The sequence below is a fragment of the Hydra vulgaris genome, chromosome 09, assembly GCF_038396675.1.
Source record: "Hydra vulgaris chromosome 09, alternate assembly HydraT2T_AEP".
In the NCBI taxonomy this organism is placed as follows: Eukaryota; Metazoa; Cnidaria; class Hydrozoa; order Anthoathecata; family Hydridae; genus Hydra; species Hydra vulgaris.
The window spans coordinates 63587501-63610926 of NC_088928.1; the positions used below are offsets into that span (position 1 = coordinate 63587501).

The following is a 23426-nucleotide window of genomic DNA, read 5'->3' on the forward strand; positions in this document are numbered from 1 at the left end:
AACAATAGTAAAGAGGTTAATTAAATGTGTATCCTTTAACATTGAATAAAGAAAAATTGCCATAAATCGAAATAATATCTTATATGAGCCAAAGTTCAACTTAACAGGAATTGATTTTAGTTGAATCGAGCCATTTTGCTTGGTCCCTTGCAGGTTTGAGTAATTAGGAATTAACTGTATGTATATACATAAAGTGAACTCCTGATGTCTCAACCTCCAAGTGACCTAGAAAATAGTTATCAGGACATTCTTTTATACAAACTTTTGCTAATAATTTAAAACAATATGAGTTATCAAAAGTTTTGATCTCAAAGGTAAAAACAATACATTAATTAAAAAATGTTCTAATTTCAATCTGTCTTAGTTTTGAAGAAACATCTCTATTGAATATAATTGAGACTGCATTAAGAGTTTTTTTGAAAATCTTTACCTGTAAGGCTGAAGGACATATAGTCATGCAACACTTGCAGTGTTTCCCGAATATCACTAACTTGTCGGCAGACTGGATGGATTGCATTACCATCATCATTATCATCCTTGTCATTAGCTTCATGTTTGTTCGCTGCATATTTAACTTCTTCTATCAACTGTTCATCTGTAAGTAAAACTAATTTGATTTAGAACCTTTTTAAAGGTGTCATCCTCTTTATCTGAATGGGCAGATTTCTGCTATTCTTGGGAAATTCCTGCTTTTGCAAAAAAATTAACAATAGTGGAGGTTTTCACTTTTTGCTATGCAAGATCAAGCATATTCATTGCATCTAAAATCAAAAAAACAGGATGATCTTTTCTTTTATCAATAGCTACAACCAGCCTTTGTAATGCCAAAGATTTGTAATAAAATTTCAAAGAGTGTATAACTCTGATCCATTGGTTTAAATTTGGATGTGGTATTTGGTGGTAAAAAAATGAATTCAATAGATTTTAGATTATTAACCATCAGGTGTGCTGGGCAGTTATCTATTATGAATGCTACTTTCTTCTTTTTTATGTAAACTTTTTATCCATTCCTTGTATTCACCATTCAAACAGTACACTATCCATCTAGTTATATGTTAATTTCTGTATCTGCGGGGTAAGTGCTTAACTCCTTTGAAGCAGCGAGGTAATTTTGATTTTCCTATTACAAACATAAGAACTTTATCACCCACTGAACTTGCTGCGATGATCCCTGTAAGACAAATTTTACTGTGCTTTCCCCCTATACACATCTCAGATTGAAGATTTAGTGACTTATTAGGTTGCATATGAAAAAACAATTTAAATTCATCTGCATTATAAATTTCATCAAGTTTATACCTGGATAAAAATGTAGGGAGAGTTGCTCCCTTCCATGGCATGGCCATTTCAACCTGCTTTTCCAACAATCAAGCCAACCATCAGACACTTGAAACCCATTTATATTAACTTTTCGGCAAGAACTCTTGCTTTTGTTTTAAGAATTGATGCTGATATTGAAACGTTTCTACTCCTTACATTTAAAAGTCATTTAAAAACAGAATTATCTAAATTTGAAAATAGTCCTTCTTTAATTCTCATACAATTTGACTTGTTCCCTTGCGTCTTCATACATTCAAAATTTTTTACCCCATATTTCATAGCAACCTGAGACTTTGACAATCCTTCTCCAACTTCCCTTAAAGCAGCGTACTTTTCTTTAATTGATTTTGTGTTCATTTTTCTCTTTACAGTAACAGTAGTGGTAATAAAATGCTAACACAACAAATTTTTTTATAATATTGCAACACACATTAGTATAACTTATACCATAAACTAAATGGGGAACCATGGGAAAAGATTAAATGGTTCGACTTAAAAGTTGTTCAAGCTACTGGAAGATAGAATTATCCGTGTTCGAGATATTGGAATTTCGTTATATATATATATATATATATATATATATATATATATATATATATATATATATATATATATATATATATATATATATATATATATATATATATATATATATATGTATATATATATATATATTTATATATATGATATAATGAGTGTACAGATCTAAAACTCAGTTTTATGGTATTGAGGACGGCTGGTAGTCAGGATTCCCAAACTCTGTGGTAGATATTAGAGGCTAATTTCATCAACAGCTCTAAAGTACCAGAGAACTAACAGTGCTGTGTTGGGCATGGAAGGTGCCCCTGTTTGTACTAATGGTGGGCATTGCCTAGGCCACATTCGGAGCCCTTTGTTATGGCTTAGGGTTTATTAATAATAATGAGGCAATTGCTGCACTATTAAATAGTGTACTGAGTTTTACCTGCTTTGAGTCAAGTTCTTTAATCAAATTAAAAAGCAACTTAAAAAATTAAAAGTATCAAAAACTATAAAACAAAAAAAATCATCTCCATCACCAAACTTTTTGAAATATCATTTACTAATACTGGTGGTCTTTGAAGTAGCTTTTCTTCTGTTGAGCCTTTTCTATTGCAAAGTTAACTAGATTTACTTGCTCTTTGTGAGATTAGTTTGAGTTCAGCTGTCTTATCTTGTGATCTTAGTGTTAATGGTTATCTTCCTTTATTTTTAAAAGGCTTCAATAATCACATACGTGGTTTGGCCATTACATTTATAAGAATTCATCCATTCAGAAACTAAATTTTTTTCAGCTAACCGTTATTGCAACAATCTTGATCTTCCTATATTTATGAAAAGTAATATACTTGATAATTCATCTACTCTTTGTCTTCTAAAATAGGTGGTTATAATGGAGCAGAAATTTTTGAATTTGTGAATTTGTTTGACTATATATTTTAGATTTATTAAGTAAAATAATCAAAATTAATGATTTAGGCCTTTACTGTGATAATGGTTTAATAATCATGCATAAAAAATTGGGTCCACAGCTCAAAAAAACTCGAAAAGATTTTTTAAATTCGAAAATTTTTTGTATATTTATATTAACTCAAATCCCCAATCAAAATTAAAAAAAAACAAAAACAAATCCCAATTTCAATTAATAATAGGCTATACCAAAACTCCTCTAAATTTTAGAAGATGCCCTTAAAAAAAGTGGTTTTCAAAATTTTGAACTAAAATTTGACCCTGAAAAAATTAAAAAAAAGCAAAAAAGAACTAGAAATGTAATATGATTCAACTCCCCATATAGCAAAAATGTTTCCACTAACAAAGAAAAAGTGTTTTTAAAATTGGTCAATAAGCATATCCCGCCCTCTTATAAATTACATAAGATCTTTATTTAAAATACAATTAAAGTTAGCTACAGTTGCACAAAAAATATGGAAAAAACTATAAAAGGTCACAGTAATACTTTGTTAAGCAAAAAAGAAACCCTAAAAATAAAACACAAAAAAAAACTGTAAATGTAAACAAAAAAACATTTGTCCAATGAGTGGAAAATGTTGATTAAAAAACTTGATTATAAATGTGTTGCTTCCTCTAACAATGTATCTGGTAAACAATATATTGGCTTAACAGAGGGTGAATGGAAAAAACATTTTTCCAATCATCACAATCCTTTAAAAATGAAAATTAATTAAACCATGCTGTCAAAACGCATATGGGAATTAAAAGTTATATACTCCATGCTGATATGTACACCATGCTGTCAAAATGTATATGGGAATTAATTAAAAATTTGAAAAATCACCATGCTAGATATATACACCATGCTGTCAAATTGTATATGGGAATTAAAAGGTTCAATTCAGTATAAAATCATCAGAAAATACTGATAATTATATACTGAATCGGTCCACCCTTGAAATAGCATTACTTCCATGTAATAATAATTACAAAAATTGCATACTATGTTTACAAGAAAAATTTAAAATAGTTGCATATTCGATCAAGGATGTTTATTAAACAAAAATTCGGAATTAATTTCTATATGCAGCATGAGTTTCTCCTAAAAAACAATAAAAACAAATGATCTCAAAAAATAATTTTAATTAAATCCTCCCAGTAGAATTTTTATAGAAGTGTCAGCATATTCTGCAAATGTGGGAAAATTTATAGTAAAGACATTTACGACTTGCTGTAATTTAGTTCTTGTATAAATTGAAGTTTTATTAATATGATCACAGTTTTATTAATATGATCACAGATGACACAGTATGTCATCAATAAAGACTCAAAAGAAAATGTTTATATTTTATTGTTACAAATTATTTTTAATAAAGTTAAACAATTTTTTGAAGCATGAGTTCAAATAATCTCTCATTTTACTGAAACATCACCATTAGGTAAATGCAAAACATTACCTTCAGGTAAATGCAAGCTGCTTCTATCAATTAAAGTTTTAGATTTAAATTGAAAATTTAGGTTTTATCTAGTCGTTTTGAACTGTTTGCTTTAGCTTTATAGTAGAGTTTTTTGAAAATTTGAATTTTCACTTTTTATGTCTTAACTTTATACCTTGAGAATTTTTTTTATCTTTTAACATCTTCATCTTGATGATCGAACATTAACTTATGCATGATCCTAAATCTTTACAACCTAATTGATGCTAAAAGGGTTTTCAGTTTTCATGTTTGTGTTCTGTCTAACTAAATGAAGGTTTTACCTGTAACTTAGTATATGTATCTTAGTGTACTTTTTGAAATTCTGGCACATTCTTTTACGGTGTAAACCTGTATTACATTGTATCCTGCCTATGATGATGAATGCTGAGTTTTCTTGACTTTACTTATAGATTTTTGCTTGTGCCTCCTTGATAATGGCTTCGCAACTCCTCTTGTAATCTCCTAATGAGAAGACAGCTCTTAAACTCAGTTTAATGGTTTTGAGGCCAGCATGTAGTAAGGTTTCCTGAATTCTGTGGTTTCTCTTTGAGAAACTAATTCCATCAGCAGCTATAATATCAGAGTATTAACAGTGCCATATTGCCAGGGCATGAAAGGTGTCCCATATTTTTGGCATGCATTGTCAAGATCACATAAAGAGCCCTAAGTTACAATTTAGGCAGGAGAGAAACAACTGCATAGCTCATTATTTGGAATGCCATGCTCAATCTATAAATGAGTGAAGTTCTATTTTAACTTAAACTATGCACAAAGCAATTAAAGTTAATAAACATAAAAAAACATCTCCACCACCTAACTGTTTAAATACAAAGACTTTTGTATTGAATAGATTTCAAAGAATTTGCAAAGACTCTAATTATCACACGCTTGGCACAGATGTATCCTTAAGCATCCATTCACCAATTTGTCAAGGTTTGAATCCTCTGACCATTCTTTTATGTGTTTTCGCTTAGCATCTCTTCATTGTATCACCTTTTTCATTGTTCTTTATGGTTTTCCTTCTTCTCAAGACTGAATTCTTTTAGAAATAATTTCTGTTCATATAGACTGTGCCCTTACTCTTTACTCCTCTGTCAATATTGTTGTTATTGGTGATTTTCATGCTCACCACACTGAATGGCTGACACCACTGACCCTGCTGGCACTAAAGCCCATAACTTCTCCATTTTTCAATTTCTTACTCAGATAGTTAACTTTGTGAATTCTTTTCTAGATAACCCTAATCACTAACCTTCACTCTTTCATTTGAGTCTTATCTCTGAACCTAGCTTGTGTTCAGTTTCATCATGTTCTGCTTAAGAAGGTTCTAACCATGCAATGATCTATACAAATCTTTAATCTTGTGCTTCTTCTTCAGACTCACCCTACCATTACAGTACTTATTACTACCTTAAAGCTCTCTGGGATTCTATTTGTGATTTTCTTCTTGAAGGTCGTCGGACTGATGTCTTTTTTCTCTTTGCTGATAAATGTGCCTCCTACATAACCTCCTGGATTCAGACTTTCATTATTTCTTGCTAGTTCCAATTCAAGTCTCATTTTACTCCATGTCTATCATTATCTTGTGCAGCTGCTATATCTAATCAAAATTATTTTGTTCATCTCTTTCAAAAAAACAAATCTCTTGAGAATAAATGCCTGTTTATCATTGCAAGAAAACAATGTAAAATGGGGCTATCTGATGGTAAGCTCTATTAACCCCAGTTTACTAAATCTCATACCGTATCTCAAGTTAGGCTCTAAAGACTTTTTGAAAGTCTTTAACAGTGTTATTAACAAAGTTAAGTTTAACATTCTATCTCTAATTCATGGGACTGATCTTATTACCTCTCCCAAAGATAAGGCAGAACTATTTGGAAGAACTTTTCTTCTAATTTAACTCTTAAGTCTGCTATTAACTGTTTTATTGTTCTTTAACTACATTCTTTGTTTTCTAGAAACACTAAACTTAACAGTGGCTGCTTCCAGCCTTGTTGGGTGTAAATTAGAATAAAATTAAAAAAAAATTCATTAATCTTCATTTACTTACCAAAACTGTTTCTATTTTTTTTTTTTTTTACACTTACAAAGGCTAAATACTGTAATTCATAAATAACTTTTCAGGCAATATATTTTTTATTACACTAATAAGGAACGGGTCCAGGAATTCTTGGTAGGGTAGGGGGGGGGGGGAAGTTGTAATATTTTTGTATTTTGTACCATATTTTCGTCTCCTAAAAAAAAAAAAAAGCCCTTAATTTTTATGATATTTTTAGGACTTTTAGATTCTGGTATGCATAACCCTCAATAAACCCCCCTCCTTGGATCCGTCACTGCCGCTAATAAGTATGGGCTACACAACTTTCTTTTCACAATTAGTTTATAGTAAAGTGAAATAAACATGGTATCCAAATTTGAATTTATTAAAAAGTTATTGTTAAATATTTAAAATCTAAAAAATGTTTATTTCATATATCTATAAGACATAATTAGAAAAATTATTAAACAGTAAATTATGGTTTCAAAGGTTCAGTTAGATTAAATGAATAATTTTAATTAAAAATTTTTCCAACCTTCCGCCTTATCCCAAATATGATGATTCATCATATTCACAACTTCCTTTAATTTAACCAAACCCCAGTAAATATGCCTGGTTAGTTATCAAGCCCTGGTTAGTTATTACTATAAAAAATGTAAGTAAACAAAATAAAAATAAAGTTTTAAATTTATGTTTTTTATGTTGATGAAAAAACTTTGATGAAAAAACTTACAAAAATTAAAATGAAAAAATAAATAAAAAGAATACATCAGAATCTTTGCTTGATATAGTATCCTCCTCACTTAATAAATTGTCCTCACTGTCACCAATCTAAAATAAATAAGTTATATTCATTTAATTTTTTTTTTTAAAACGAAAACAACAAAAAATGTTAAAAATCTTAAATTAAATTACTATATTTTTTATATATAACTTATTATTTAAATAAATAACTAATATATATTTTTAATATTAAAACTAATTTTTAACTACTGGTTTTCTTCTTAATTTACTATGACTTTTAGGCTGATAGAAAAACTTTGAATAAAAGCGCATGAAAATTAAAAATAAGGACTACAACTCAGCCTTATTTTGAAATTTTGTAAATCTTAGATTATGATGTTTTTGATTTTCAACCAACAAATTTTGATTTTTATATTTACACCTAATTAAAACATGTACTACTCATTTTTCAACCTACTAAATCATTGACCTACAGTATCTTTGACCTATTGAATTTTGAACCTACTGAACATTCAATCTACTGTATTCTCAGTTTTATACAGCTTTTCCCGCGATCCAGTTTTATACGGCTTTTCCGGCTATAGCTTTTCCGTCTTATTTTGTATATTTTGTTATTGATTTGAATACAAGCCAAATTTGATCAGCCTTGGCGAAGTGGTTGAAGCACTTTCTTCAGAATTGGGAGGTATAAGGTTCGATGAATGCTTAGAACACTTATTGATTGTTAATTTAAAAAAATAAATTTTCATGGATTAAAAAAAGCAACCTTAAAAACAAAGATCAGATAATCAGTTAAAATATAACTTATCTCAATCGGTTAAAAATGAAAGTCTATAAAATAGGTTGAAAATATATCAGTCGAAAAATGAAAACACATAAATTGGTTGAAAATAAAAAAGGCTATAATCGGTTGAAATTAATTTAGGCTTCAATAGGTTATCTAAATATTAGTTTCACCTTTTAGTAATGTTCTTTTTGTAGAACAACTTATTAGGTCAATATTTTTGAAGGTCTAACTTTCTGACACGCTAATTTTATATGTTTACTCAAATAAACAACAATATTTATACTTATGCAAACCATTGTATTACACAATTATCAAAAATACATTACATAAGTAGTTCCAAAGCAAAAAGGGTCTTCATCATCGGAAATCTAAATAAAACAAATTTATAAACTAATAAAGAAATATATATATATATATATATATATATATATATATATATATATATATATATATATATATATATATATGATGTACCAATAGCACTTTTTTGACTGATGCTGATTGATGGGAAATAGCCGATACTGATGACGATACCGATGAATTAACTAATTATTAAAATTTTGAAAATATAAAACCATACAACTTTAATTCGTCTAATCTTTTTCATGGAATCAGTACTGGTAAACAAATACTTGGACTCAAATTAGAGTCAAACCATTATTTCAAAAGATATTAGAAAAACTCAGTTAAAAAAATATACATTTTTTAGTTTTTTTTACTATGAAAAGTAAACTTTCAAAAAATAAATACAATTTTTGAGGAACCCTTTTCATTTCATTTTAAAAAGAAAATGGTATTATCATAAGCAGTTTACTTAGAATTCTTTATTAATTTAATAGTAATTTAGATATCTAAACAACAATCATATGTTGTTAAGTTATCTAAACTACTTTTAGATAATAAAGTTGTTTTTATAATTATTTCATTTTGTGATGTTCTATCCCCACCATGTCCCTGGTAGTACTGTGCTAAACTTGTTTCTCAACCCAGCGATCTTTATTGTCAAGGTTTGTGTTTCGGAGTTGTAAAGTTGAGAGAGGGTTGTAACCAAATCTAAAGTAGCCTCCTCGATTGCAGTGGCCTTGGGGAGGTGAATTGAAATAAAACAAAAATTACTAATAAAAATATAGAAATATAGTAGGCTACTAGAAATATAGTAGACTACTTAAATACATAAAGAAAATAATCCTTAAATAGGTTACTTTTAAGTATAACAATAGAACAACACAAAACAAAATTATTCTAAAAACAACACAACGGTAGTAAAAGTATAAGTACATTCAGCGGTTAAATTAAAGCTTAAATCATCTTAAGAATAAATAATATTGCCTGTAAACAAAGTCAAAATAAAAACTTATCAAAAAAATTCTAAGTAATGCATAATGTTTAGTTTATTTATTATTTAATTATTATCATAATGCAGAACAAAAATATTAAAATGCCATCGGTTGGAAAATCAGAAAATGAGGCCAATGCCGACACCGATTGTGCAAAAAGTGGCCGATTAAGCCAATGCCGATTAATTGGTACATCACTAATATATGTATATATATATATATATATATATATATATATATATATATATATATATATATATATATATATATATATATATATTTATATATATATATATATATATATATATATATATATATATATATATATATATATATATATATATATATATATATATATATCATTCAGTAGGTTCATCAGGAAGAAATTCTTACTGATGGAGAAACACTGTGAAGAAGAAAGAAAAAATTAGATAAGTGTTTTTACTAATTTATTATTGCTCTGTTCTTTAAGAAAATTGAGCACTCTGTTTATAGAATACACTAACATAATTTAAATATATATATATATATATATATATATATATATATATATATATATATATATATATATATATATATATATATATAAATATACATATAGATAGATAGATAGTAAGAGTTTTTTAATTTTTTTTTTTAATTGTAGAGGCTTCTTTCTTCATAAAAATTTAATTTTTTTAAATTGATTTTTATGAAGAAAGAAGCCTCTACTTTTCCCTTTATAATTGGGGAGTCGGAAAAGTTAAGTTTACAAAAAACTACATTTGACTACAAAGTAGTTTTTGTTGATTATTTGTATACAAACATTCCTATGTAATTATATATTTATATTAACATTAATAACATATGTATTTAGCATTTGTATTGAATTCTTATTGATAATATCAAAATTTACATAAAAGTTGTACTTACATTACTATCTGTTCCACTAAAAATTATATCTTCGTCATTCATTTACATTTAAACTAAGAGTTAAGAATTCTCAATAAATTTAAAATAGTTGTCATGGAATTTTAGTAAAGAACTTAAATTTGTGGTAAAGAACAAAAAATTTTAAATGACTTTAAAACACAAGTGATTTAAATTTTGTAAATATGTTATGGCCAGCCAAATATTTTAAATAAAAAACATCATAAAATTGCCTTTAATTGTTAGAAGAAAACTTGCTACAAAACCACTAAGTTAACTTGTACATAAGATTAACATTTTTTTTATAAGATTAACAATAATCTAAAACTTGAATAGGCTTGAATAGACTTGTAACAAAACGGGCTACTTCCAAGAAATTTCAATTTCAACACCTACTTCATTATTATTCTCGGAAGTGAACTTTTTTTTTTTTTTTAAGCGCTTGCACAGTGAATGGATTCATACAATCTAACTGGACAAAAAGTGCAGTCAACTTAGACATAATCTGTATATTATGTTTTAAGACATGTACCCGAAAAAATCTGCACGTGTTCTGATATGGTGTTTACGGAAACCGTGCATCATTTTAAATAGCTAATTGTTTTAAAATGTCATTGTATTAGTGTTATTCAAAATTTAAACAACTCTGTTATCAAAACAATTAGTTTTAATTGAAATGTCATCAAATCAAGATAAGAAGCGAGAAAAAGTTTTGCATTTTCTTGTTGAAAATCCTGGTGTATCAAACAAAACAATTTCTAAAGAGTTGCAGATTGCTTTGAGAACAGTGCAGAGTGTTGTGAAATGATTTAAGGACATTGGTTCAATCAAAAGGAAATCAGAAAGTGGAGGAAAAAAATGTTTTGTTAGACGAGATCTTGGTAAAAAAGTGAAAGATGCCCTGGACAGAAAACCGGAGATTTCTGTTCAAACTTTAGCGAATAAATTTAAGACAGGTGCTTTCGCTATACTAGAGAAATTGTTGCTATAAATCTTATAAAAAGAAAAAAGTTCCACGTCGTGAAGAAAAGCAAGAGAATGTTGCAATTTGTTATTCAAAGCTGCTTTATAAAAAATTATTTGCCAAAAAATCTTGTTTGATTATTGATGATGAAACTTATTGTGCTGCATATTTCCGATCTCTTCCAGGACACCTTCATCTCCAGGACACCAATACTATTCAGTAATTAATCGCAAGAAACATATTTCAATTATAATGTATTGGAATGCAAAAATTTGCTAAAAAATTCTTAGTTTGGCAAGCAATTTGTGAATGTGGTGAAAGAAGCTCTTGTTTTGTGACTTCGGGAACAATTAATACCAAAATATACATAAAAGAATGCCCAAGAAACATCTTATGCCGTTTTTAAGAACACACACGGGTAACCAGTTATTTTTGCCCGATTTAGCATCATGCCACTACTCTGCAACAACTTTTGACTGTCTTAGAGAACATAAAGTAGATTTAGTTAAAAAACACTGCAATCCACCAATTTATCCTGAATTAAGTTCAATCGAAAGGTATTGGGCTCTTGTCAAAAGAAAAATCAGGTTCAATGTAAAAGAAGCCAAAAGCATTAAAGACTTTAAAAATAAATGTATTATAGCTACCAAGAAAGTTCAGCCGAAGACTATGAAAAAGCTGGTGTCGAGTGTAAAACGCAAAGTGCTTGCGTTCTCACGAACAAAACTTTACAAACTTTCTAAAGTGAAATTTAAGAAAATTGATATATGTGCTTTCAAAATATATTTAACATTCAATATCAAAACGCAATAGTTAAATAAGTATCCTTTAAAATGTACGCGCAGGTTTTTTCTCGTACAAGTCTTATATATTGTATATTAGTATTATTACTATATACTATTATATATATATATATATATATATATATATATATATATATATATATATATATATATATATATATATATATATATATATATATATATATATATATATATATATATATATATATATATATAAATGTTATATATATATATATATATATATATATATATATATATATATAAATATATATATTCGTATATTATATCTTCATCGCTTTTTCCTTTGTGTTCTTCTTCTGCTTCTTCTTCCTCTTCTAGCTGGAAATGTCGAGCCTACAATGAGTAGCCTACAGTCGAGGAGGCTACTCATTTTTTTGTGTTTTTATTTTTTAGTTGTTATTCGTGGTGCAACCCTCTCTCAACTCTTTAACTCCGAAACACGAACCTTGCCGAGCAAGGCCGCTGCGCGGAGAAACTAAGTTGAGCGCGGTAATTCCAGGGACGTGGTGGGAGTCGAACTCCGAACCTCTCGCTTACAAAGCGAGCGCTCTTACCACTACACCACTACCGCATATCAGCTGTCTGATCAATAGTATCATCAAAATCTTCATTTATTGAAATTGATTCAAAATTGGAGCAAGACTGGCCTCGACAATTAATACATACTGGTGAACACAATAACCCGACTTTTTTGTAGCTACATTTTGCACTACTACCCTTTTTGCAATTGCAAAGATGGTGTTGAAAAGTATTTACGGAGCAAGAGGGAGTAAAGCTTAAATTGACTCTTACTCCCACCTACTAATTTCCAACCTCAGTCTGCTGGGTCCAGTTGATTGCTTATCCATACTTCAACTTGATAGTATACTCGATATAAGCGTTGACTAGCAGAAGCAGATGTTGGAAGTGGACAAGATAGTTGCACTCTTTTATTGTTCCGTATATTTTTTACAAAACTTTTATATCTATACTTGTCTATAAAAACAGTTTTTTTGGAGCTCTATAAGCAAGAAGATGCTGTTCTAATAAGCTTGCCAATCTACCATGCGTTCAGCTTTTATAATCTTCTTTGCAATTGACACCATATTAAAATAATGCATCCATAGTTTTGCTATAGATCTTCGTTTTTTCAAATTCTTTTAGTTTTTCATTGAACTGATAAAAAAATCCTTCCCATATTGTATTATCGTAACCAATTTTGATATCGTTTTATGAAATTATGTTACTTATAATATTTTCAACGGTAATAATAAGATCTGCAACTATCTCATCATTAATAATAACAAGATCTTGATTTGTGGTATTTGATCTTCTTGTGTAAATGAAAATTTCAGGGTAACAAATTGAATTACCCTTTATGTGAAGCGTGTTATTACCGTCTAAAGTCTTTACATTCATATCAGCGTTATCTGCAACATATTAAATAAATGTGTCAGTTTGTGGTGGTAAGATTGGTAAGAAAATGTGGATGATGAAGAATTTACGATTCCTCATACATCACAGTGTCGTTTTAGGATGCGCATAAACCAAAAGAAGAAAAGATTTGTATAAGGCGTTTTGAACCAAACCGTCCATAAAAAAATAAGAGACCTCATTTTTATTTTGACTTTAAAAATCTAGACCTAACAGCAAATATAATACTGTGGCTGAAACCTGTACACATTAATTTTATATGTTCTATTTTAGATCGTTTAATTCTAAGAGTTACTTGCTCCAAAAAAAAAAGTTGATGACTCCAGAATATCGTTGGTAATATCTTCAAACATTCGACTAGGTGAGGAATAATTGGTATTATCAAATGATTAGATTTCCCTTCGAATGATTGCTGATGCTGATGTTGAATGCTGATGCTGATGTTGATTTCGAATGATGCTGATGTTTTTAAGATTTGAGATGGTTTTTCCTCTTTATTATGGCTTTTTCTTTTATATTAAGCTTGGTTAAAAATATCGCAATGATTGTCAATAAAACAAATGAAAGTTAATCTGCCCGGTTTTTCAGTGATAATAATTTTATGACAATATTTTAACCTTAATTGGCTTAAAATATCGCAATGATTGTCAATAAAACAAATGAAAGTTAATCTGCCCGGTTTTTCAGTGATATTAATTTTATGACAATATTTCAACCTTAATTGTTTTGTTATTTTAATCTGGACTTTTGCAAATACTTTTAAACTCTTCCAATAAAAACAGACAATCATCACTATTTTCATTGTATCTAAATATTTCTTCCAACGAATGATTCGAATCATTCAATAAACTTTTATGGTACCTAGACTTCAGCAGCAAATAAATCATATTCATACTCAACGCCTGCAGTAACATTTTTTGCAACGTCATCAGATTTAGACGTCATCTAAAATCAATTAAAGTCTTCAATCCACGATCAATAAGAACTGTTTCACACTTGTTGTTAAAAGTTTACTACAAATAAAAGATAAATGCGACAGTTGTAAAAAAGTAGTACGAGTAGTACAAGTCGTTATGAGAAATAACCAAACGTTTTACCTGCAAAAGCCAGACGAAATATCGTTTAAGACAAACTTAATTTGGTAAAACGCAGGCCCGTAGGAACAAAAATTATATCAGGGGGGATGGGGAGGCAATACTATTGGGAAGGTCAAATAGTAGTAGGTTCAATTTTTTTTGCCAAACTTACGCCAAAAATACGGATAACAAATTAGGTCCATTCTATCCTTTTTTTTTCTGTTATTTCTTAATTTTTAATTGCTTACTTTTTTCTAATAATTAACTTTAAAACTATTTATTTGAAAAATTATGGGGAAGGGCAAATGCCCCTGCCGACCCCCCGGTTGCTACGGGCTTGTAACGTGATAAAACACTTTTAGCGTTTAAAGCTTAGTTTTAAAAAGAAAATTTAGTTTAAAAACTCTTAAAAAAGAATATTATTTAATTATTTTTCATAACAGGATTCACAAAATTGGCTTTACAAAAAAATTACATAAAAAAAGTAAATAAATAAAAAATATACTAAATTAATAGTCGTGAATATTTTCTTTAAACATATCACAATTATAAGAACCTAATTTTAATTAAATGTAATTTATTTTGGAACGGCTAAACAAAAAATTAAACCTCCTATAACTTAGCAATATTTTGTTGTTCTAATCCAAGATCAGGGAAAAGCCGCAAAAACTTTTTTTTTCTTTAGATAGTAAATGGAGCTATCCAAACGAAAAAAGTTTTTATCCTTTTTCCTTGAATAACTTTTTTTGCAGATGTGGAATCGGTAGGGACTTTTTATATTTTATTTTTAATAATGTTCCCAACGTATAATGTTAATAATGTCCCCAACCTAACGCCTAACCCTGACCCTAACCCTGCTAACCCTAACCCTAACCGCGATTTTCAGCTCTATGCGAATTATTTCATACCTAACACTATTTTTTGACTATTTTGACCGCACTATTTAACTTATTTTTTAAACAGCATTCGTTTTTTCGACGCAAAAATGTTTGATTGTATCAATTCCAACCCTGAAGAAATTCTATTGCTTCTGAGCAATGTTTGTCTGAATATCAATATTATTATGCCTTACGCTACTTAAAAAAATCTATTTTTAGAAAACAAACTTTATGCCATTTGCGAGAGCAACTTTTGTTATATCGTTAATGAATTTCCTTTTATCGATATTTTAAATTCAAATTTATAACTTAATTAATAGAGTAAAACTGGGTAAAACCGCACACCATACAGTGGCGGATCCAGCATTTTTTAATCTTAGATAGCTAACTTCCAGACATGGAGCTAACTCCAAACATTTTTATATTTATACTTATATCAAATAATGAGGGTTTGCAAAAAACTGCGATGATTGGAGGCTGGGAACAAAAAAGCCCCAAAATTTTTGCTACACTTGCCCCAAACGTGAGAGCAAAAAGTTGATGAAATGTTTTTTGTACTATTCTCAACTAGACTTATATTCATTAATAATTTTTAAGTTTCATAGTATTATCTCTCAGCGTTTAAAAATTATGACCATATAAAAATGACAACCCCCTCAAATTGAGGGGGGTTTAAACTTTATTTGGTCATAATTTTTGAACGCTGAGAGATAATACTATGAAATTTAAAAACTATTCATGAATATAATTTTAGTTGATAATAGTACAAAAAATATTTAATCAACTTGTTGCTCTCAAGTTTGGGGCAGGTGTAGCAAAAATTTTGGGGCTTTTTTGTTCTCAGCCTCCAATCATCGCAATTTTTTGCAAACTTTCATTATTTGACATAAGTATAAACGTATAAATGTTTGCAGTTACCTCCATGTCTGGAAGTTAGCTATCTCAAAGATCAAAAAATGCTGGATCTGCCACTGCCATATTATTCCGCATACTGATCGAATTTATCAAATAAAAATTAAACAGATACGGCTATGAAAAAAATAAAAATAGATTTAAACACAGAACCATCCTTCTAATCGAATTGATAAAATTATATGCCGATTCAACATCATTTTTTTTTTTTTTATACAACTTTTACGGGGAGTCAAAATTTTTTATATATTTTGTATCTTTGCGAACAAAAAAGCGCTTGAACCGAAACTGATATAAAAATAATTTTAGCACTATATTGTTGGAAATTTAATTTTAATTCTGATAATTTAACTTTTATGCAGCGAGAACAAAAAGTTAAATGAAAAATCAAAAAGTAAAAAAAAACTCTTTTTTCTAATAAAACCGCACACTCGACTAAATACTTAGTTTAGTTTTTCGCAAACGATTAAGCGCCTATATTTATCAAATTAACTTAGTGTTATATCCGGCTTAATTAAAAATAAACTATAATGTTATTTGTTAATATAATCATCTCTTACTCATTAAAAACCAATTATTATATTATTTCTCAATATATTCATCACTCACTCAATTAACTAAAAAAAACAAAAGCATAAAAAAAAGACGATATAATAGCCACATTAACTGATATGAAAGAAAATGAAACATCACTGAGAAAAGCTGCATTCAAACATGGCGTTTCAGTTCCGAAAATAACAACAACAAATGCTTTCATGGCTCAGGTACAGCAACGGTACTCTCAAATGAAACAGAAAGACTTATGTGCATGCGTTCCAATTACTTGGTGACTGCGATTATGGTTAATCCCAGATGAAATCCTAGAATGTGGCTACCTTAAACGCGAAGATCAATTGCACCAAAATGGTAAGCCTTGTAAAGACTGGTTTTATGCCTTTATGAAGAGACGGTCATGAGAAATTTCAACAAGAAAAGTGGATAACTTAGCACTTAAAAGAGCCGGTTCATGTACTCCAGAAACAATTGATCGTTATTTTGAATGCGTCGCCAAGCAATATTAACAGACTGGTATAACCTCTGGGTTGCATATTTGGAATTGTGATAAAACAGGTTTTTCGGGTGATCAAGGCAAAGCAACTGAAATGGAGAAGACGTGCATTTAACTAATTGGCAACAATGAAAATATTCATTATATTGTAAACAACTGCTGCAACGCTGATGGGCATTTTGCATCACCATTTGTGATATACAAAGCCAAAAGAAACTTTCGTCCTGACTAGGCAAGAGGTGGTTCAGTTGGCACCAAATATTCAATTTCAAAATCAGGTTGGATGGAGATTGATACTTTTATTGAATGGCTGAAAGAAGTATTTATACCCGAAACTGAGCAAATTGGTGGTATCCATACTTTAGTATTAGATGGGTATACAAATCACATAATTTTGGAAGCGCTATTGCTGTGCAATACCGCTTCCAAAATTATGTGATTTGTATGAATGTATTTGTAGGAATGCAGAGCATTCCTACAAATACATTCATACAAATTTGTAGGAATGCAGAGCATTCCTCACATATTCTACAACCATTGGATAGAGATGCCAATTGTCATGTCAAACAAGCATTGAAAGAATTTCTTACAAAGTATTAGAAATACTCAAAATGTAAGAATTTAGATAAGCAAAGTTTCCACCGTTGCTCAAACAGCTGTACGAGAGCGGTAAATTTTTTACACCCTCGCATGCAATCGCCGGTTTCCAAAACACTAGCTTATTTCCATTTAATAAAAACAACATAAATCATAACGCATTAGCAAACATAAAAACATTTAATCAACCTTCATCAACTGTAGCTGCCTCCACAGCACCGACACCATCTTGACACAGCTTCATCACCTTCAATAGCCGCCGCAGCACCTACTCCAATTACACACCAATTACCATCTTTCTCAACTACACCAGCTTCAAGTTTTAATAGGTATCAAGCATGTGTTGAGCGTTTCAAAAACAGTAAGGAGATAGAGTTGAAGCAGTTTTTTCAATCGCATGTTAAGAAGTCGAAGCAATGCAACATGTCAAAACTTGGCGGAAAATATATTACCAAAGAAAATGTGATGAAGTTCCTCAAACAAAAAGATGAAGAAAAAGCAACAAAGGAAGCCATGAAAGTTGCCTAACTTAATTTAACTGACCCTGAAACTGAAACAGTTATGGCTTATTTTCCTGAAATTGCTAGCAGTTTAAATATAAAAATTGAAACGCTTCAAAAAGATGTGAATGATGTAAAAAAGAAACTTTGTGAAATTAAAAGAAGCCTGAACTTTATTGGTGATGAATGGGAAGTCAAATTAAAGGGCGATTAAAGATTACTGAATTAGAGAGCACAGAATACTAGGCAATAGTGTTGAAAGCAGCAAAAAAAACGTAAGACAGTGTTCGTTACCAACGTACAGTATACATTAATCCTGATTTGACTCACGCTGAATGAATTGTACGAAAGCAAGTAGTGGATGAGCAAAACCACCAAAATGCTGCACGAATCGACATGTCAACTTTGTACATCATCCGAAATAGAGCAGTACCTATGATTAAAATCACCTGTTGCTACGGTAGCGACAACAGTTTCAACAGACGGCCAATCGACATTAGCAACTTCAACAAATGCAAACAACTCATCTGCAACACCTAAAACAAGTCCAAAAATCACAAATGCATAACAACCACAGCATGAGCCATTCCATTCACCAATATCATGTGTAAAATTCTGGTATACCAACGCCACTTCATTAAACAATAAAAGACATCAATTTGAAGCCCGTGTACAGGTGGATAATCTGGACCTAATTATGATATCCGAAACATAGTTTAATGAGTCATCAATAATAAATTTAGACGGTTAAATATGCAACAAAAAAAATAGATTAATAGGTATTGGTGGAGGGACTGCATTCTATGTAAAAGAATCTACTATAGCCACAAGTGACTGTTACATGAATGGATCGAAAAAACTGTTGAACAAATGTGGTGTAGTGCCAAACAGCACATCTGAATTAAACACAGAATTAAACCAAATCATAGAAGAAGTCAAAAATCTAGTGGATAACAAAAAGTTCACTGGTTTTTTTATAGCTGGAAATTTCAACTACCCCAACATTGAATGGTCTGACCATCTGTGCGTTTGTGTTAAAGGTAACTGTCATCAGAGCTTAAACTTTGTCAACAATTTAAACAAAAATTTACTCTACTAGTGCGTGCCCGAACCAACGTGGAAAAATGATTATACAAGAATGAATGCAGCACTAGAACGTATTGACTGGGATAAGGAATTTGCAGGAAAATCAGCAAATGAGTGTTATGAAACCTTCTTTGAAAAATATAACAGCATGTGTCAGCAAAATGTTTTGCCCAAACAAAACAAAATAAAATGTACAATAAAGAATCCACGTATACCGGCTGAAGTTAAGCAACTAATACGTCTTAAAAAAATATTGTGGAGTCGTCTTAGAGCAACAAGTCATAAAAATATCGAATTGTTAAATGTATACAAAGTGACAAAAAAGAATGTGAAAAAAGCTGTGAAGAAATCAGTGAGCGAGTACGAAAAAATAGTTGTTTACAAGATAAAGACAGATCCTCGGATATCCTATTGGTATGCAAAAAGACACACAAAGTTAAAACATAAATTACAGATGTTGAGAGAGAATACAGGTGCAATAATCTTCAATAAGGAAAAAATCGTCAACTGTCTAAATGAAAGATTTCAATCTGTTTTCTTGTCTGAGGGAGATACAGCGTTTTCGAAATTCGATAAAGTAATAAATGAAGATATTGAATGGTACTGGAGGAGTGTGTGAAATTCAGAGAATCAAAAATATAAACTAGAACAATTGGACGAAAACAAAGCGATTGACTGTGATATGGTGAGTCCGTATGCACTTAAGCTATGTACGTAAACACTCTCAAAACCTGAGTCGGGCACATTACCAAATAGTTGGAGTGAAGCAAACATAACCCCTTTGTTCAAGACCAGTGTCATTTACTTCAGTTCCATGCAAAATTTTGGAAGGATTTATTTGAATAACAATCACTGACCATTTGCAACAACATGATGCTCTTTCGCGACATCAGCATGGTTTTGTGAAGAAAAGGGCTTGTGTAACCAACTAACTGGAAACAATGGATTTTTTGACAACATATATAGGGTGCAAAGTCCCATTAACACAATATACCTCAATTTTAGCAAAGCCTTTGACAAGGTACCGCACAAAAGGCTGTTTTCTTAAGTGTAAAGCATATGGGATATCCGGTGTTTTGTTGAGATGGATCGAGATTTTTTTAACCAATCGTCGGTAACGCGTTGTAATGGGAGATGTTTTATCGTCATGGTTGAATATACTTAGTGGTGTTCTTCAGGGATCTGTTCTTGGGCCTCTTTTGTTTTTGATATTCATCTACAACATACCAGAAACACTACAATGTATATGCAAACTTTACGCTGACGACATCAAGCTAATGAAACCGATAAAAACATTTTGGATATAATCAGTTTGCAAAACGATATCAACGAGTTAGTTGAATGGACAAATACATGGTTTATGGAATTAAACAAAGACAAATGCAATGTTATGCACGTTGGCAAAAAGAACCCTAATATCATCTATACGATTACAGAAAATCGTATAAAGACTAGGCTTTTACGCGGCGATCTAATACAAGAGTAAAAAGTATTGAACAATATAGATCATACCACATGGCTTAAACCAAAAAAAATTTGCACCATCATTACGAGAAAACGGACCAGCATCAGCAATAAGAGGTCATAATCTAAGAATTGAAAAAGAAGATGTCAAGCATTCTTCATCTCTACAAGCATTTTTTAGTAACCGTAGTGTGAATTCGTAATAAATTTTCTGATATTACTACCTTTATAAACAAAAAAGTGTTGGTATTCTTATCATTGGTGAAACTAAACTAAATGACTCGTTTCCAACTAATCAGTTCTTATATTCAGGTTAAAAAACCCCCTGTCGCTAAGATTCTTCTCATTATAGCGGAGGCATTCTTGTGTACATCAATGATAATATTCCTTCTAAAAGGTTAACAAAAAAGGATTTTCCTAATGATATTCAAATTATCATTTTTGAAATTAAACTAAGAATGCAGAAATGGCTAGTGATTGCTGTTTATAAACCCCCTAATCAGAATTGTGACTATTTCTTCAATCACCTAAAAAGAGTGCTTGACTTTTATTTACAATCATTTTTAGATTTTATTCTAATTGGTGATTTTAATATTCAACCTTCGGATAAAATAATGAAGGAATTCCTTCAACTCTATCAATACACTAATTTAATTAAAGAACCAACTTGTTTTAAATCGGTTAATAATCCTTGATGTATAGATCTTATACTCACTAATAGAAAGTTGTGCTTTCAACAATCGAATACCTTATGTACGGGTGTGAGTGATCATCATCAACCAATATACACAATGCTTAGATCTACGTTTTGTAAGTTACCACCTAAAAAACTAATATATAGATCGTTTAAATATTTTTCAAGTGAAAACTTTGCAACAACACTTCATAAAAACTTAAATTCTTGTAATGATATACATACTTTTAATGTAATATTTAGCATAATTCTAAATTTGTATGCTCTCTTAAGTCTAAAGTACTTAGAGGTTATAATAAACCTTTTATAACTAAAGACTTACAAAAAGCAATTATGCTCTGATCTACATTATATAAAAAATTCCTTAATGATAAATCTGATATTTCGGTGCTAATGTACAAAAAACAAAAAAATAGGGTAGTAAAATTAAACTGTAAACTAAAGAAAATTTATTTTGGGTAAATTAAGACTCTCTCGATATCAGATACATCTCTCTAAAAATTAACTAAAACTTACCTTTCAGATAAATCAGGTAACTCTAACGAACGTATCACTTTAGTTGAAAACGGTAACATCATCTCTGACAACTCTTTCTTGACTAATACTTTTAATAACTATTTCATAAACGTTGCATTTGCCGTCTGGTAGTGCAGACTCCATACATTCGTCTTTATTCTCTGGCTCTATAGACCTAGTTGATGCAGCTATCAAAAAGTATATTAATTGTCCCAGTATAATAAACATGAAGAAAAAATTTAGTACGCGTACACATAGCTTCCAGTTCCATCAAATCACACCTGATGATACTACAAAAATTATGCTAAATTATGTTATTAAAAAAACTTCTATGTTAAAATCTTATATTGTTCACCTTAGGGATAGTCTTACAGATTGCATAAATAATAGTATCGATGATTGTAAATTCTCGTCTTTTCTAAAAATGGCTGATGTTATACCATGTATTAAGAAGAATGACCCAACTGATAAGTCAAATTACTATCCAATTAGTATTTTACCAGCCTTTACTAAAGTTTTTGAAACTATTTTATATGAACAAATATTGATTTTTATTGAGCGTAGATTTGATAAACTTTTGTGTGGTTTCCGAAGAGGTTATAGTACTCAGCATGCCTTTTTTTGTTACTTAATAAGTGGCATAATTGTATTAATAATGAAGGTGTTGTTGGATCAATATTAACAGACCTCTCAAAAGCGTACGACTATATCACGCATGACTTACTAATAGCTAAATTAAACGCATATGGTCTTTCGAAAGAATGTCTTAATCTCTTGCTATCCTATGTTTGTGGCCGTAAAAAGAGGATAAAAGTAGGTTCTTCGGCCTCAAATTGGGTGGATATATTATCTGAAGTGCCTCAAGGGTCAATCCTTTGACCATCATTGTTCAACATCTTTATAAATGATTTATTTTTATTTACGGGGCTTTGTAATTTTGTATATACGGAACTTTGTAATTTTGCTGATAATAACATTATTTATGCTTGTGATTTTAGCTTTGAAAGGTTATTTTTCGCTTGCAAAAAAAAGTAACCAATGAAATCAATTGGTTTCAGTTAAACTCGATGGTTGCTAACCCAGATAAGTTCTAATTTTTTATAGTTGGCTTAAAAAACACGACAAATCCATCGCTAAAAATAGGTAAAATAAGGGTTTTTGCCTCCGATAAGGTAAAACTACTTGGTATAACAATTGATAAAGATCTAAAGTTTGGGGAACACATTAAACCATTATGCAGTAAAGCTAATGGTAAATGTTTTGCTTTTTCACGTATACGAAATTTTTTATCCCGTGATAAATCTATTTTGTTCTTTAATGCTTTTATTTTGTCTAACTTTTCTTATTGTCCACTAATTTGGATGTTTTTTT

General features: G+C 30.0%; 2 protein-coding genes across 2 annotated transcripts in view; one reads left to right on the forward strand and one right to left on the reverse strand.

Moving 5' to 3' along the window:
* The window catches only part of LOC101241668 (probable ATP-dependent RNA helicase DDX60), a 71924-nt gene extending 61529 nt beyond the window's left edge, over window positions 1–10395 (reverse strand). Inside the window, 3 exon segments of the mRNA XM_065806312.1 lie at window positions 7075–7137; window positions 8164–8205; window positions 10087–10395. Coding sequence (XP_065662384.1) covers window positions 7075–7137; window positions 8164–8205; window positions 10087–10128 — 147 coding nt within the window. The 5' untranslated portion in view covers window positions 10129–10395.
* An 11886-nt stretch (window positions 10396–22281) lies between these two features.
* LOC136085642 (uncharacterized) lies at window positions 22282–22737 on the forward strand. The gene has a single exon (XM_065806966.1). The coding sequence runs from the start codon at window positions 22282–22284 to the stop codon at window positions 22735–22737; it is 456 nt and encodes a 151-aa protein (XP_065663038.1).
* Window positions 22738–23426: the final 689 nt, after the last annotated feature.

What these genes read in the sequence shown, in the direction of transcription:
- LOC136085642 (XM_065806966.1), top strand. Translation starts at nt 22,282, where the DNA reads ATGAAGAAAAAATTTAGTACGCGTACACATAGCTTCCAGTTCCATCAA.